Below are 16,138 nucleotides of genomic sequence, written 5' to 3'. Positions count from 1 at the left end.
CTTCAAAAAAAAAAAAAAAAAAAAAGTGATTGATTCTGATATTTCTTGTGTTTGGACGAGCTTAACACGAGGACCAGAAGAAAAATGTATGTATTTTATTTTGAACTTTGGAGGACATGAAATTTTTAGATGATAGGAAGGGATTTAGGTACGTATCATTTATCTTTGGCAAGAGATTGAGGAATGTATTTCTTTGAGCAGTGACAAGAAGGAATGTGGGCTTGTCACCCTGAACCAATAGGCAACAACCCTTTTCTTGACAATTCATCCTTGATAGACTTGAAAGTTTTGGGGAGGGAGAGGTGATGATCATACGGTTGGGCTTTCTTTTAGAGTTTGTGGCTTGAATGGAATTATCATCTCTTTAAATAAGGAAAAAGACATCTAGTTTTATAGAGGCTACTCCCTTTTAGCGTTGTATTGGAGTGAATAGGCTCCTTTTTTTAACTATAGCATGTCTATTCTCATTACTCACTGGAAGTACCTTTTATTAATTACAAGTCGGTAGGGTTTTTGTACACATTTCACCATATCAATGTAATGGTTTTTTTATTATTTGGATCAAGACAATCATCTTTTGGTTCCATAGTAAAAAGACTGCATGTGCAATTGTGCATTGCAATACTAGTCTGATTCTTTCCCTAATCCTTGTACGAGAGCTTTCAGTTCCCACTAAACTTTCCTTAATACTTACATTTGCTCTATCTTTTCAGGGTGTTGACGATGAAGATGAAGATGAAGATGAAGATGAATATGAAGATGAAGATGATGATGAAGAAGATATCCGTGATACTGGTTTTGCTGCAAAAAGTAAGACGTGGTTTGAGAAGTAAATATATTTCAAAATTTCTTGTCTCTGCTCATTTTTGCTACAGATAACAACTCATGGGTCAAAAAAATCTATCATTGAAGTCAACTTTATATTAAGAAAAAGAGGCAGCATGACACGACCCAATTTTGGATATTCATCATAATTATGGTTTTTTAATCTGTTAATCTGATCCAATTTTGCTTGTTTGTAATAGTTGCCAGACAACAGAAGTTCTTGCGGGAAAAGTTTGGTGGCGTAGATGATGAAATGCACGAGGATGAAGATGAGGACATGGAAGAACAAAAGACTATATGGGGTGGAAGGAAAGGCAAATACTATGATGCTGATAATCGTGATTTTGAAGTGAGGACCTAAAGATTATGGTTTTTTCTTGTTACTACTTAACTGGTTCATTTCATCTTTTTTGAGTTTGACTGTCAATCTGAATGGAACCGTGTTTCTTTTCTAGTGTTGTCAATACAATGTGCTTTAATTTATAGTTTCATTTTATCAAATAGAATTCAAATTGTAGTTGAAATAATATTTTATGTTTTAACTCGATGAAGATCCAATCAAGTGATGATGAGTCCCTTGCCGAAGAGGAGGAAGAGGTAATTCGATTGCAGAAGGAGAAAGCAAAAACTTTCTCATTGGAAGATTTTGGCATTGACGATGAGAGTGATAGGGAGTTAACTCTAGAGGTATTTGTTTCTCTTGTATTGAACTATCAAATATATCTCTCAAGTAAAAAAAAGGAAAAATCAGTTGGAGTAGTTTTTCGCTCATCGAACTATAAACTCAACGAACGCTTACATGACTATAATTTCTGCCATCACAGGAAATATCTGCAAAAGGAATTGATCCAAAAACTTCAACCAGAAATGAAGCTCCAGATGATATGAATGCCACATATCAGGAGATTGCTAAAGACGTGAATTCTCTTACAAGGGAGGAGCAGATGGATGTCTTGAACAGGTATTGCTTATTTATTTATTTAGTTTTTCATCACCTTCATGACACTTTAACCAGCCTCCCCCTGTGGTCAAAGCTTTCTCAATTGCCTGCAATGGCTGCCTTACTATTCCTGTATTAATTGAGTTTAAAGTGATAGTGGAATTGCTTATGAGTTTGTAATCCATTCAAAAAGATCATACCAAGTATTTCTACAACTTGCTCGATCTCTTTTTCTTTGTGAAGTTGAAGTTCTCTATGGCTTTCTTACATCTCCCGCTCGTGAAATTTTGGTATTACAGTTCTGCTCCAGAGTTAATTGGTTTGCTGTCCGAATTGAATGAAGCAGTGGATCAACTTGAGAGCAAAATTAATCCAGTTTTAAACAAGGTACATTTTTCTCTCGTTCACCTAAAATTGAGCATCATGCATGCTCAACGCTAGTAAGGTACTTTTTCCTATTGAACATAATTATTTAAAATGAGAACAAATTCCATATTCCTTACAGAGTTTATTAGGATTCTGCCGTGTTAAGTTTGTATTCGATCGATTTTCTGTTTACTTAGATGACGTTGGGCATTACTAACTTACTGATCTTTACACTTGATTATTTCTTTAGGTTAAAAACGGGAAAATTGCAGTGGGAGCAGGACTGCAATATTTGGAGTTAAAGCAGCTTATTTTGCTCTCTTATTGCCAAGCTATAGCCTTCTATCTTCTCTTGAAGTCTGAAGGGCAAGCAGTACGAGATCATCCTGTAATAGCTCGGCTTGTAGAGATAAAAAGCTTATTGGATAAGGTTCCCTCCTACCTCTCAATTCAGTTTTATATGCTTAACCACTAAATGATTTTTCCCATCAAATCATAACTATTCTTTTTCTCCATGAGCCTGTTGTTGTCGCATCGTATGAAAATAGTTTACCTAGCATGACAAGTGCCTCATATTTTCTTCCTTTGTTATGCATGAAAACAAGTAGTGCTGTCATGAGGGTCGATATATTGTCTGTTTTTGTTATTTATGTCACCTGTCAGTGTTGCAAGTGTGAACTAGTTCTGTATCTCACAGGTGAAACAACTTGACGAGAATCTTCCATCTGAGTTAGAAGAGATCATTAACAAATATCATCAAGAAGAAACAGATGTAAAACTGAACAAAGAGCATGCTTCTGTTTTAGCTGAGCTCTTCACAAAAGATCAGGGGTCTTCTCATCACGCTTCTGATGGCCAAGAAGTGGGATTGGTATTACTTCAATCTAACACTAGGTTTTTGTTTATACATATTTTAAGATGCCGTAATGTCTTATATGCATGTCTATGTATCTCAACATCATATATTACTTGAGGTTTATCCTTTGTTGGTTACTTGTTCCAAGGGAAAATAATGAAGAAATATTTTACCTTTCTGAGTCAGCGTGTGTTGTTTTCATTAAAATAGCAAACATTGACAAGTTTTCTAAACTGTTTTTGAGATTTAAAATTTATCATATGTTCCAATGATACATACCCACATTTGGATAATGATCTGCATCTACCTACACGTATATCATTATTTTTCTCTTGTGGACTGTTTTATTTATTTGGTTATTTAACATTATATGATATCCTATATTCTTTCTTCAAATTTGAGTTAATCTTTAGTATCAGGAATGCTTCTATAGTTGCAAAAGCAGAAACACACAATATTTAGGCTTTTATGGGTTACGTTCAAAATAGTTTTCTGCTAGGCGCACAGTAGTTTACTTTTCCGCATAAGTTTCTGCAACTTATTTGAATATGTGACACAAACAGTGATGAATATTATCTAATGTTAAATATAAAATGTAAATGGAATAATTAAAATAACAAATTCATTAAATTGTTTCTCTGACTAGAGTTTAAAGTTAAAATCAGAGAGTTAAAAATAGTTTGAATTTTGATCAATCATCATTCCTGATGAAGTCGATGGCTATGTACGTTGGAAGGGTATATGCATCCAGAATTTGACTTGTAAGATTTTGTTTCTTATGCAGCCCAATGCAAAGACCGGGTCAGACAACGTGGATAAATTGAAGGAGAAAGGCAAGAAAGAAGGAAAGCATAAACAAGTGGTAATTGTGCAATGTGCACTACTAAATACGTTGATGAGATTTCTTTTATGATAATTCTTAATTGCTCTTATCATCCTGTTTCTATTTGGCTTTCTTTAATTTTTATTTATCATTTATTATTTAATTTAATTTTTACATTTGCAGGACAATCAAATGGGTGTCCAGAGCATGGAAATGTTAAAAGTAAGAGCCCTCCTTGAAGAAAAGCTAAAACAAAAGGACTTCACTCTAATTGAACCAAAGCAAAATGGAGCAATGAAGCACCTGCAACCAATTAATCGGTACTTTTCATTGATGTGATGAAAAGAGACTATTACTCAAAAAATATGGAGTTTCACTTATTATTCGCTTGTATTCTGACAAATAATTTATCCTATTTGGACCATGCAGGAAGCTCGAAGCATATGACGATTTTAAGGATGATACTGATGCTCAAGCTGCTAAGAGGAAGGGCCGAGATACTTCTGCCGGTGCAGCAGATCTCACCCGTCTTGTTGTCGCCAAGCTGAAGAAGCCAAAGGTTTGAACGATATATATCAACTTGACCCTTTCATTTCCCCTAATAAGGATTATTTGGATATACGAGGAGTTGGGTTACCTTTTGCACATATTGCATAAACGTAGTTCGAGTTTCACTAAGGTTTGAATTTGATGGAAACAGCCAATTCAATCTTGGAGACTATGAGCATTAATCTTTTTCTTTTTTCTTTATGAGAAAACCATACTTTTGGGAGATGATACAACCATGCCATAAAATAAAGGATAGCCCAAACCAAGAGGAGCCAAGTTAAAATAAAGAAAAAAGCCAGACAGGACTAGACGAAGGGAGGGTTACAACTATTAAAAAGAAGAAACACTTAACTCTTTGGTTATACATTCTCTTGTCTCTCTTTGGTTAGAGGCAATCAAAGAGAAGTGTTCATGTGTTCATATCCAAGTATTAGAATTTCAAGATACTGTTCAAATAATGAATTCAACATGGACATGAATGTGATGCATAACAGATGCAGAACTTTCGTGCGGGGATATAAAGATTTGTTTCTAAATTACGACGCCTTGCATTTAGAACTTTTGTGCCTAATAGTATTTTATGCTTATTTGGTTAACTCCTTGAAGGTCATTTCTGGTGATGATGATTTGCCTACAAGAGATGATATTGGGGAACGACGGAGGAAATATGAACTTCAAATGCTGGCGAGAGCTGGATTCAAGTCAAAGGACGACACTAGCGTTCTTGAGAGTGAAAGCGACGGTGACGAGGGGGATGTGAAAGGAAATGTTGAAGCAGATTCTGAAGATGAATTCTACAAGGAAGTCAAACAACAACGTGCTGCAAAACTTGCTGCCAAGGCTGAAATTTACTCCAGGTATGTTTCTATCACACTTTACTGTACGACTCTTTTATATATCACATATGTTTCTATCACCAAAGCTGAAGTTTAACATTTCCTCTCTTTAATATCATATGTTAATGTACAACATTGTCTAACAAACAACTTCTGCAGGACGACGGAAATTCCATCGTCTCCGAAAACTGTGGATGGAAAACGCAAAATCACTTATCAAGTAAGTACTACCTTCCTCTCCACCAGCTTTTCCTCTTTCGATTCAGTTGTTGCACATGGATTCATTTACATTTTCACACGATGTGTTTAGATGGAGAAGAACCGAGGCTTAACTCGACCTCGAAAGAAGTTGACGAAGAACCCAAGAAAGAAATACAAGGTACTTACAATATATGCAAATCATCAACCCTTCGACCATTATAACACATTTCTCCCTCCATTAAAATTTCTACTTACATTTCTGTTCATGTACTTGTGAATGTGAATGGTGCAGTTGAAGTTTAAAGATGCAGCTAATCGTCGTAAAGGTCAAGTCCGAGAAGTTAAGCAGCCTATTCATTCGTACGGTGGAGAGACGACAGGAATTAACACAGGAATCAGTCGGAGCATCCGGTTTAAGAGTTAGAACAATGGGATTGTACCAGTTTTGTCTTCTTGAGAGTATTACGGGCATGAGGAAATCTGTATTATTCAAGTTATTTTTTTATCTTCTCAATCAGTAGTTGTCAAGTAGCATAATGTTCTTTATGAATGTCTTGATGGATCAAATAGCTGGTCAATCTGTAAATCATCTGAGAAAATTTATGTTAGATCAATCTAAATCCGTTTGGATAACAATTTTATTTTTGGTTTTATGTGTTTGAAATGTTAAATTAATTTGATGAAATTTATTGATTTTAGAAAGAAATTAGATTCGACATAACTATTAATACTTTTGATTTATAATTTATTTAAACTATAAATTTGGTTTATCATCACTGTTTTGGCTTGAATTTTTATAAAAAAAAATGTTTATGAACTTTGATATTGAACTTAGTGGCCCTGTACTACTATCGTCAAAAATTATCGTCAAAAATTGTCTTATGATGACACGTGTCAAGTGACCCCTGCACATGTAAGTAGCTTTGCCCTACTATTGATACAATTGTAAAATTTGTCGTATGTATGATGATACATGCCTAGTGGCCCCATGGCCTTGCCCTACTATCGGTATGGTCCTAAGAATCGTCTTATGTATGATGATACGTGTCTAGTGGCCCTCCTTACTATCGTCACGGTCGTAAGAATCGTCTTATGCATGATGACACTTGCCTAGTGGCCCTTGCGCATGTAAGTGGCTCTGCCTTACTATCGTCACGGTCGTAAGAATCGTCTTATGTATGATGACACGTGTCTAGTGGTCCCTTCACATGTAAGTGGCCCTGCCCTACTACCAGCACAATTGTAAGAATCATCTTATGTATGATGACACGTGTCTAGAGCCCTACTCTACTATCGACACGGTCGTAAGAATCGTCTTATGTATGATGACACGTGCCTAGTGGCCCCTGCACATGTAAGTGGCCTTGTCCTACTATCGACACGGTCGTAAGAATCGTCTTATGTATAATGACACGTGTCTAGTGGTCTCTGCATGTGTAAGTGGCCCTGCCCTACTATCTACACGGTCGTAAGAATTGTCTTTATGTATGATGACACGTGCCTAGTGACCCCTGCACATGTAAGTGGCCCTGCCCTACTATCGGCACGACCGTAAGAATTGTCTTGACACGTGCCTAATGACCCCTACACATGTAAATGGCCTTGCCCTACTACCAGCACGATCAAAAGAATTGTCTTATATATGATGATACATAATCAGTGGCCCCTGCACATGTCAAATATTTGATATGATGATATGTTGTGATGATATGATATATTATGTTGTTATGATTATGATGATGTGATATATTATGACAACATGAGATGTACGAGGATACGTCATTATATGCATTGTATTACATATTCAAATAAAAGATTCTATCAATATTCATTGAGTTGAGCCAAATGTAAATAAGAATTATGTATAGACCTCTCTCTCTGCATTGGTTTGATTTACTTAGCAAACCTCGAATTGACATTTTGAAGAAGCACTCACAAACCTTTTAACTCGTTAGAGGAGTTTGCCGTTTATCTTTGTATACTAGAGTGTGGAGTGTTTGTACCATTTAACACATCTATTTGGATATCATCTGTTCATTCGAATACTCAAACATTATTGTCATTTTTTTCCTTTTCTTTTCCTTCTTCATTTTGAAGTCAGAGTGTTCGAAGGAGTTTGTGAAATTAAACATAAAATTTACCCAAACACAGAAAAACATACGATACTAACATATTGCAGTATCAAAGAAAACTACAATATAACAATAGACTTTAGAGTTTTTTACAGGGATATTAAAGAAACAAGGAAGATGAGAACCTTAAATTGCTGAAGATAGCTTAACCTTATCTTGCAGGAACTGCAAAATATGTTCACGTTTCCAGTTATCAATCCTGCAAAAAAGGGGGAAAAAAGAGCAGAAAAAACTTCTTATATCATCTTATGTGACATATCATTAACCGGAAGCTAAAGCAAAATTTATATTTCTGTACTACTCATATTCTCCATGATTTTGCTCTAAAAGATATCATATGAACTCTATGTTATGGATGCTTGCAAGCGTTCTTCTAGACGAGATAACAAGTCGTTTAGTAGGGCAAACATCAACATTTACAACAGAAATTAGAGAGTTTTAGAGGCATAAAGTGGAACACCTTCGAGGGAGATGCGGCTTTTGGCTAGATTTAATCTCCCTCTTCGAGGGTCTATCCAACTCCAGAAGTATTTTGTAACCATGTCTTATCTCTTATTCTTAATGATTAGAGCTCTTTTTTCAGACTCTAGTTTCACTTTTTTGTTTAAGCATTTATTTTGCGTTCTTTTGTACCTTATTAAAAGTTTGGTTCTCATAAAAAGGAAACATCAACATTCACGACCTTAACGGGGTCTTCTCCATAAGCATTTTAGTGGAAAATTTTGGGCACTTAGAAGTTACCTGATGCTCTCTTTATGTTGGCCTTCATCATCCAGCAAAGTCAGCTTCGGCGGAGAGTTGAAGATATATTGAATCTTAACAGAAGGGAATTTATCCTTTTCTTCTTCAATGAAGCCAACAATTTCAGGATAGAAAACTAGCTTCCTCATACAGACCTCCAGTACAGCACCAGAATAAGTTATCTGCAGTTAACGAATTTAGTTAATTGGCTTTCATCCTTTGTTTAGTTAACGAAAAGATGGACATAATCAAATTAGTTATGAAATTCAACCAACAACAGAGTACTGAATTTGGTGAAGGGTGGAACTCAAAATTCAATCTCTTGGAGAGGCTCACTATTCTGGATGTATACCAGGAATCTCTCAAACATCAGCCATGGTGGACAAAAATTTTGGAACAAGAAATTTGTTTTGAGATACTGTAATCGAAAAAAGTGGGAGTATGTTGCAAGGTATTTGACCAAATAGAGTATAACAGTCCAAGCTCACCGCTAGTTGATGTTGGGAAATCCCACATCAATAGAAGAGGGGAACAAGTACCAACGAGGATGCTGGGCCCTGAAGGGGAGTGGATTGTGAGATCCCAGATCGGTTGGAGATGGAAACAAGATATTCTTTATAAGGGTGTGGAAACCTCTCCCTAGCAGACACGTTTTAAAAACCTTGAAGGGAAGCCCGAAAGAGAAAACCAAAAAATGACAAAATCTGCTAGAGGTGAGCTTGAGTTGTTAAATAGAGTCGTCTAATTCCTTTAGAATTGATCACTATGACACCTCTCGTACACCTCTAGTAGATATTGTTTACTCAAACCTTATTTAGAACCACAATTTTTATAATTACATGGAGGCAAAAATTGTTAATCCAGCATACTATGTTAAATTAATGTGTTTTCAATCGAGATGTCTACCACATGGACAATACACTATTCACAATGGAATAGCAGATCAAACTCAGCCTCGACGTAACAGTCCAAGCCCACCTCTAGTAGATATTGTCCTCTTTGGGCTTTCCCTTTCGGGCTTCCCCACAAGGTTTTTAAAACATGTTTGCTAGGGAGAGGTTTCCACACCCTTATAAAGAATGTTTAATTCTCCTCCCAACCGATGTAGGATCTTACACTCGAGATATCAGCACATCTATAAATTTTGCGTACCTTACTCGTGGCATCATCAGAATCCTCCGTGCAACACTTCAAACAGTCTGCCACTAATTCTGCAGAACAACTTTGGAAATGAGTACAGCATGTAATTTTAAGAACAATGCACTTCAAAACTACTGCATTACATAAACTGACACGAGACAACTGCAGATTCAGAGTACTATCAGTTATTTTGTTCATTTGGATTTTGGATAAAGACTATTTGAAGTCATAATGCAGCCTTCACAAATCCAGTGTTGCCAGAGTTGTCATTTGGTATTATAACATTTTTTCAAATTTTTCTGCATAACTCAGTTATAAACTCGCACGTTGTTTAACTATGATGCTAAAAGGCAACAGGCTATTTTAACTCAACATCTTGCAACCTATTTCTTGTTTCCAAAATCCAAATCAAGCAATAGAAATCCATAATCGAAATCAACCACAAGGAGAACAATCAATCGTTCAAAAGAAAAAGAAACGCGGAGAATTGAGAAAACAAACGAACAAAATCCATTACGCTGCTGCGAATTCACGATAAAATCCACGAAAAATGGAGATGTAGTAATCCAGAAATACAAAACCGAATCAACCATGCGTTTCGAAAAACCGTGTGATCTGTGAATCGAGCGAGCGCATCACCTTGATCTTTGATGTATTCAGCTAAAGTGTGGCAATCAGAACAGAGAGCGAGGCCAGTGAAACCTAGATCCTCACATTCTCTCGAGCTGAGTTGCTCCTTTGACCAAGCCAACGGCATCGACGCCATGAAAATTATCGCCGCCGCCCATGCCGCCATTGCCACCACCGTAGCGGGCTTCTTTACATCGGCGAATAGCTGCATCTCTGAGTCGACCGTCGACCGTGGGGAAGAAGTTAAGTCTCCAGACGATCTGAAAACTCACTGAAAATATCATTATTATTTTTCGTTCTCTTTAACAAATTAAATCAATTTCTTTTTTTATTTTATGGGGTTTTTTAATTAATAAAATTAGTTTTTTTTTTTTTGTTAAAAATTAATTAATTTGAAAATTTATTTAATGCAAAATTAATAAAAATACTTATTGGTTTTAAAATTTTCAATAATATTCTTAAATTTTTTTAAAAAAAATTAAAAAAAAACTTAATTGAGAGTCAGGTGTCCAAGATTTTTGTTACGAAAATAAAAAATTAAAATCAAAATATTATAAGAATCGAGAGTGAAAGGACTAAATAAAAAAGTACAATAACGCTCTCTACAACAAAAAGCTTAGTTAACTCGATTCTAACGCGATTTCACTATAAATTTTGGTAACAGATCAAAAAGTCAAAAAGGAAATAAGTAAAGGGTTGGAAAGAAAAAGGATATGATCGACGTAGAAAAGTCGGGAAAGTCGAGGTTGAATTAGCAGCCATGTTTGAAGCCTTTTTTACCATAAATTTTGTACACATTCATATCTACATAATTACAGTCATTCGAACGTAATCTCGGTTCATTCATAATTTTTTCGGGTCAAAATATTCTTTTAAGAAAGTTCCTAAATTCAATTCAATATTAACAAAATAATTTTTACGTCCCAATATTCATAAAGAAAAAGATATAAAAGGCTTTAATTTTCAAACTCTCCTTTGTTGACCAACCAAATTTAACTTTAAAATTTCAATTTTTATCAATTTAAATTTAAATTTATAGGTATTCGGGCCCATTGGGACATATGTCTCGAAAACATTACATTTCAACTTAACCGTTATAAATTAAAATTGTGACATATTGGCTCGTAGAAATTAAAAGAGATTATAAATTTTAATATTTAAAAGACATAAATAATACTCCACCATATTGTTTAAAATTTTAATTTGAACTTAATAATAGTAATACACCTAAACATGTGGTAGAATAATTATGTCACATGCAACTTTAACACATATAATGATATAAACTAAATTATTTTAATATTCAAGATTGAATCCGAGTGTAATTTAAAAAACAAATAACAAAAAATTCGAGGTGGACACGAGACTCCCGTAAATTAAGAAGTTGAGTTTATGTTTCATATATACTGATTGCTTATACCTATAGTTATGTTCGGTTTTGAATTTAGGGTGTTCATATGATCAGAGATTTCAACCGACCTAAACTACTCCTGGGTTAGATTGAACTTTTGGAAAATTGAAGTTGTGGGTCGATTTGCAGGTTGATAGTTTTTTTGTCGGGTCAACTAGACTAACCCGATCGACCCGAAAATAAGACCCAAGCTAACCCAATTGCATCATATCCTCTTTTTAGGTTGGTAGCAGCTTTTAAGGAGTTGTGAATTTTAGAGCATCCACAACGCACAACCTTAATCATGATGATGCCAACCATTGCTAAATTATGAATAACATGCATGCCCATCATTATTCCTCCTTAAAAGGTGGAACATTTTTTTTTTCTTTTTCTTTTTTTTAATTTAGAATTTTATTTTTCCCCCTATTTTTCTCTGGTTTCTTCATTTTTTTTGAAAACCCAATTCAAAAATGACGTAATAAAAGGTGAATTCATAGCTTCTTTTACATATATATATATATATATATATATATAACATTCTAAATAAATTTGTGTAAACTAGGGTTAGTAATTGATTAATCCATATTAAAGATGTATGATGTGAAAAAACAAGATTTTGGAAGACTTTTGTGGTTTTATGAATCAAAATCCATAGCTTTTGTGAGTCATAATTGAAGCAAGAGGATGAAAAGTTTAGGAATATCCCACTTGAAAAAGACATGCCCCATGTCCCATCTCCATGATCATCGAGATTCGACACGTAATGACATTCTTCTGCAATATAATCTAGGAGATCCCACACTGACAGGAGAGAATAACAGACAATATTTGTTAGTAGAGGGGTTGGGTTGTCACAAATGGTATCAGAGCCAAACAGGGTGATGTGACAACAAGGACGTTGGGTCTCGAAGAGGGTGGATTGAGGGTCCATGTCGATCGGAAAAGCAAGGGTGGTTTTACTTTTCCTTTAGCGTTTGAATTTTTCTTATTTTTTAAAAGAGAAGAGAGGAGGAGGAGGCATATTTGGGTAAGTGATTGAGTGGAATTTGAGGCCAAAAAAGGGGGGGAAGGTTTGAAGCTCTTAGCTGGTGTGGTGTGAAACAGTGAGGTCTTAAATGAGAATATCTTGGAGTGTGTGTGGTTATTCAAAACTCACCACCTCTTGTTCATGCCTGAACCAAACGCCTCTAATCCAAGGTGCATTTCTCTCTCTCTTTCTTTCTTGAAGTTAAGGGTTTATACCCAAATTTAATGATGTGGGTTACTTCTTTTCTGGGTTTTAAAGCTTATGCCTATTCAAATTTCATGGCTTCCTCTCTCTCTCTCTAGAAATTGTGTCAAATTTAAGATGATCAATGGTTTTCTTTGTGGGTTTTTTACCTCATGCCTTTCTCTCTCTACAAATTGGGTAAAATTTAAGGTTTTGTTCGTGGGTTATGTAAGACGAACACGACTCTCCACAACGGTATGATATTGTCCCCTTTGAACATTAGCTCTCATGGCTTTGCTTTCAGTTTTCTGAAAAGTCGATTGAGATCTATTCCTTATTTATAAATCTATGATCATTCTCTAAATTAGGGAGGTAGACGTTCATCTTCCTAATTAGTTTTTTTTAACCCTATGGCTTTCTCTCTCTAGAAATTGTGTAAAATTGAAAGCAATTGAATGTTTTTCTTGGTGGGTTTTTACCTCATGGCTCTCTCTCTCTAGAAATGGTGTAAAATTGAAGGCAATGAGTGTTTTTCTTTGTGGGTTTTTACCTCATGCCTCTCTCTCTCTCTCTCTAGAAATTTGTGTAAAATTGAAGGTGGAAGTAGAATTGGGCCATTAAGACTTTTGGGTTTGGGCTTAAATGCTTGGCCCATTTAAACATATTACGAACACGACGATCGAAGTAGATATCCATTAGAATATCTCCTTGAATTAGTTCTCAAAGAACGACATTCAAATATCAACTTTTTTTTTTTTTTTTTTATATGTTCTAAGGGTAGTTTTGAAACATTTATAAATAATAAAAAATGATACGGTTAACGTGAGTAATTTTGAAATGTTTTCGATCGAAACAAACCCGTTTTTGTTTCATCTTTTCTAAATTTGAAATTTTTAACCCAAATTGTGCACCATTTTAGGGTTTTAAGAGAAGGGTTTTCCCCAAAAAAGTTGATATCAATGAGTATTATGCATGATATGAAATGGGTACTCCTCCACAGGAAGCCATGGTATCAAAGAGCAATGGAAATAGTAGGAACCCAATGGAGAACAACATCTTCAAAACCAAGAGATCAATACCCAATTCCATCACCAAATGGAGCATTCAATTCCAACAACAACAACAAAATGAGAAAATGCACTTCTCTCAAGATAGCAACTTCCTTCACAAGAGTATGTCTTTGTGCACCCATCTCTTCTTACAATGAAATCTTCCAACAAGCTGATATCCCACCAAGGAGAAGCCATAGCTATCCAAGATCCAAGCCTTTTCCTACTACTACTACTAATAACATCGTTCTTCCAACTCCTCGACTTAGCGGTGAGAATAGTCGACGGGTTTTCCGGGGAAAGTCCCTCACCGACGACGTTTTGATGCGGAGATTCGTCGTGGAAGAAGAGGCTATGATGCAAGTTAGGAGAAGAAACCAAATGGAAGTTATAAGGAAGAGGAATTTGATGAGAAGGAAGAAGCTTGGTCCAAGCCCTCTTAGCAAAATGGTTATAGCTGAGGAATAACAATGACATACGTGTATTATACTCGATTCTTCGTGTTCGTTCTTTTTTGCAAAATTAATGACTCCTTTTGTGCTCGTTTAATTTTGTGTTTAATGAGTTATTGTCATTAATTCGTTCAACAGATACACATGGACCAAATGTATTTATGAAATTTTGCATCAGTTGGAGAGACAAACTGTGATGTCTCACATTGGTTGTTGGTTGGGGAGGAGAACAAACCACCATTTATAAGGGTGTGGAAACCTTCCCCTAGCAGACGCATTTTAAAACCTTGAGGGGAAGCCCGGAAGGGAAAGCCCAAAGAGAACAATATCTGCTAGCGGTGGATCTAGGTTGTTACAAATGGTATCAGAGCCAGACACCGAACAATGTGCCAGCCTTCTCGCTGTTCCTCGAAGGGGGTAGATACGAGGTGGTGTACCAGTAAGGACGCTGGGCCCCAAAGGGGGTGGATTTGGGAGCGGTCCCACATCGATTGGAGGAAGGAAAGAGTGTCAGCGAGGACGTTAGGCTCTGAAGGAGGGTGGATTGTGATGTCCCACATAAGTTGGGGAGAAGAACAAACCACCATTTATAAGGGTGTGGAAACCTTTCCCTAGCAGACGCATTTTAAAGCCTCAGGGGAAAGCCCAAAGAGGACAATATCTGCTCTGGCTGTGGATCTGGGTTGTACTTGAACCCTTTGTGAAAACCTCTCACTAGCATACCCGTGCCCAAAGACTAGCGGTGGATCTGGGTTGTACTTGAACCTTATATTATTAATAAGGGTGTGAAAACCTCTCACTAACATACCCGTTTGACTGATAGTTGACTTTAGCTGTTAAGTCAACTTAAATGATCAAATGAGTCGAGAATTAAATAAAATATTTTTATAAACTTTGAAATCTATTTATTTTTAAAAAAATAGTATAAATAAATAAATTATTGGTACATCCAAACTTGACCTAATTAGAAGCCAATCAATTGCACCATTGGGGAATCAAGTATTGCTTAAAAGCCCTCTCTAAATTACCAACTTTCAAAGGAAGCTTAGTGGTTGAGTAATCAATATCAATGAGTATGACCCTTATTATTTTAGGGTATGATCGTCTCGATATGTCCCTACGACACGGGTTCTTTTAGCATGTTTTGTCCTCGCTTACATGCTTTCATTAGAGTGCGGTCTCGATTAGGGTACATGCTTTCATTCGAAGAAAGTTCCTTAAAAGATACCCAACGTAGAATTACTTTCGTTAAGGTACAATCTCGATTCATTCATGTCCTCTGTACTAAAAACTACTTGTATCATCGAAAATTCCCGATTAGACTTCAATCACAATTGCAATTACTATTAATTATCACGATTCTAAGAATAACGTTTTAATGTAGAACCGAACACGAATATTTATCGGCATAAATTGCACGTAACCCTAAAAGGGCAATTTTGGAATTCCAAACAAAAACATAAAAAATATATGTATATTTTATTTTGTCCCACCAAACATTTTTGTAAAAAAAAAATTAAAGAAAATAAATATAGATAGGATGGTTTTAACTAACTTGAATTATATTATACACAAAAATAATCTCTTTTATTCTCCTCCAACCTAATTAAATTCCATAAAATTACATTATTAATTTTTTTAAAAAAATTAAAATTTAATTAATTAATTAATTATAAATTTGAATTTAATGTGTAATAAAATTCTAAATATAAATTATTAGACTAAATTAATAATATAAAAATACAAAAATATGATAACGAACAAAGCACGTGCCAGGATCGCCTGCTTCTCTGAAATTTCTGATCCGACGTCTCTTGTCGCATCCTTAAACGCTGTTCATCTCTGGCCCCACGATCTCACCAATAAGATTCTGACAAACGTGGAGTAATAGTAATCCTAGCAGCACATGCCCGTACACGATTAAATGCCCTGTTAATAAATTAATTTTTTGAAAAAGTTAAATTTGAACTAATACCTTTATTTTTGCATATATTG

General features: G+C 35.4%; 3 protein-coding genes across 3 annotated transcripts in view; 2 read left to right on the top strand and 1 right to left on the bottom strand.

The window, feature by feature from the left end:
* Window positions 1-6,052, top strand: part of LOC111460967 (something about silencing protein 10) — an 8,218-nt gene extending 2,166 nt beyond the window's left edge. The window contains exons 4-17 of the mRNA XM_023104360.1: window positions 714-810; window positions 1,026-1,174; window positions 1,378-1,512; window positions 1,650-1,786; window positions 2,065-2,152; window positions 2,382-2,561; window positions 2,829-3,002; window positions 3,772-3,849; window positions 3,994-4,130; window positions 4,240-4,369; window positions 4,966-5,216; window positions 5,355-5,415; window positions 5,506-5,574; window positions 5,689-6,052. Of these exons, the coding sequence (XP_022960128.1) occupies window positions 714-810; window positions 1,026-1,174; window positions 1,378-1,512; window positions 1,650-1,786; window positions 2,065-2,152; window positions 2,382-2,561; window positions 2,829-3,002; window positions 3,772-3,849; window positions 3,994-4,130; window positions 4,240-4,369; window positions 4,966-5,216; window positions 5,355-5,415; window positions 5,506-5,574; window positions 5,689-5,820 (1,818 nt within the window). The 3' untranslated portion in view covers window positions 5,821-6,052. The remainder of the gene's footprint in view (window positions 1-713; window positions 811-1,025; window positions 1,175-1,377; window positions 1,513-1,649; window positions 1,787-2,064; window positions 2,153-2,381; window positions 2,562-2,828; window positions 3,003-3,771; window positions 3,850-3,993; window positions 4,131-4,239; window positions 4,370-4,965; window positions 5,217-5,354; window positions 5,416-5,505; window positions 5,575-5,688) is intronic.
* A 1,441-nt stretch (window positions 6,053-7,493) lies between these two features.
* LOC111460968 (selenoprotein F-like) lies at window positions 7,494-10,331 on the bottom strand. The gene is made up of 4 exons (XM_023104361.1): window positions 10,049-10,331; window positions 9,422-9,480; window positions 8,270-8,451; window positions 7,494-7,727 (listed from the first exon to the last, which is right to left on the bottom strand). The coding sequence occupies exons 1-4, from the start codon at window positions 10,248-10,250 to the stop codon at window positions 7,655-7,657; spliced, it is 516 nt and encodes a 171-aa protein (XP_022960129.1). The 5' UTR covers window positions 10,251-10,331; the 3' UTR covers window positions 7,494-7,654.
* Window positions 10,332-12,476: 2,145 nt separating this feature from the next.
* LOC111461019 lies at window positions 12,477-14,282 on the top strand. The gene is made up of 2 exons (XM_023104445.1): window positions 12,477-12,629; window positions 13,643-14,282. The coding sequence occupies exons 1-2, from the start codon at window positions 12,601-12,603 to the stop codon at window positions 14,157-14,159; spliced, it is 546 nt and encodes a 181-aa protein (XP_022960213.1). The 5' UTR covers window positions 12,477-12,600; the 3' UTR covers window positions 14,160-14,282.
* Window positions 14,283-16,138: the final 1,856 nt, after the last annotated feature.

This window comes from Cucurbita moschata, unplaced genomic scaffold, assembly GCF_002738365.1.
Source record: "Cucurbita moschata cultivar Rifu unplaced genomic scaffold, Cmos_1.0 Cmo_Scf00024, whole genome shotgun sequence".
Lineage (NCBI taxonomy): Eukaryota > Viridiplantae > Streptophyta > Magnoliopsida > Cucurbitales > Cucurbitaceae > Cucurbita > Cucurbita moschata.
Note: the sequence above shows the minus strand (reverse complement) of the source record. Positions and strands in the feature narration are given on the sequence as shown.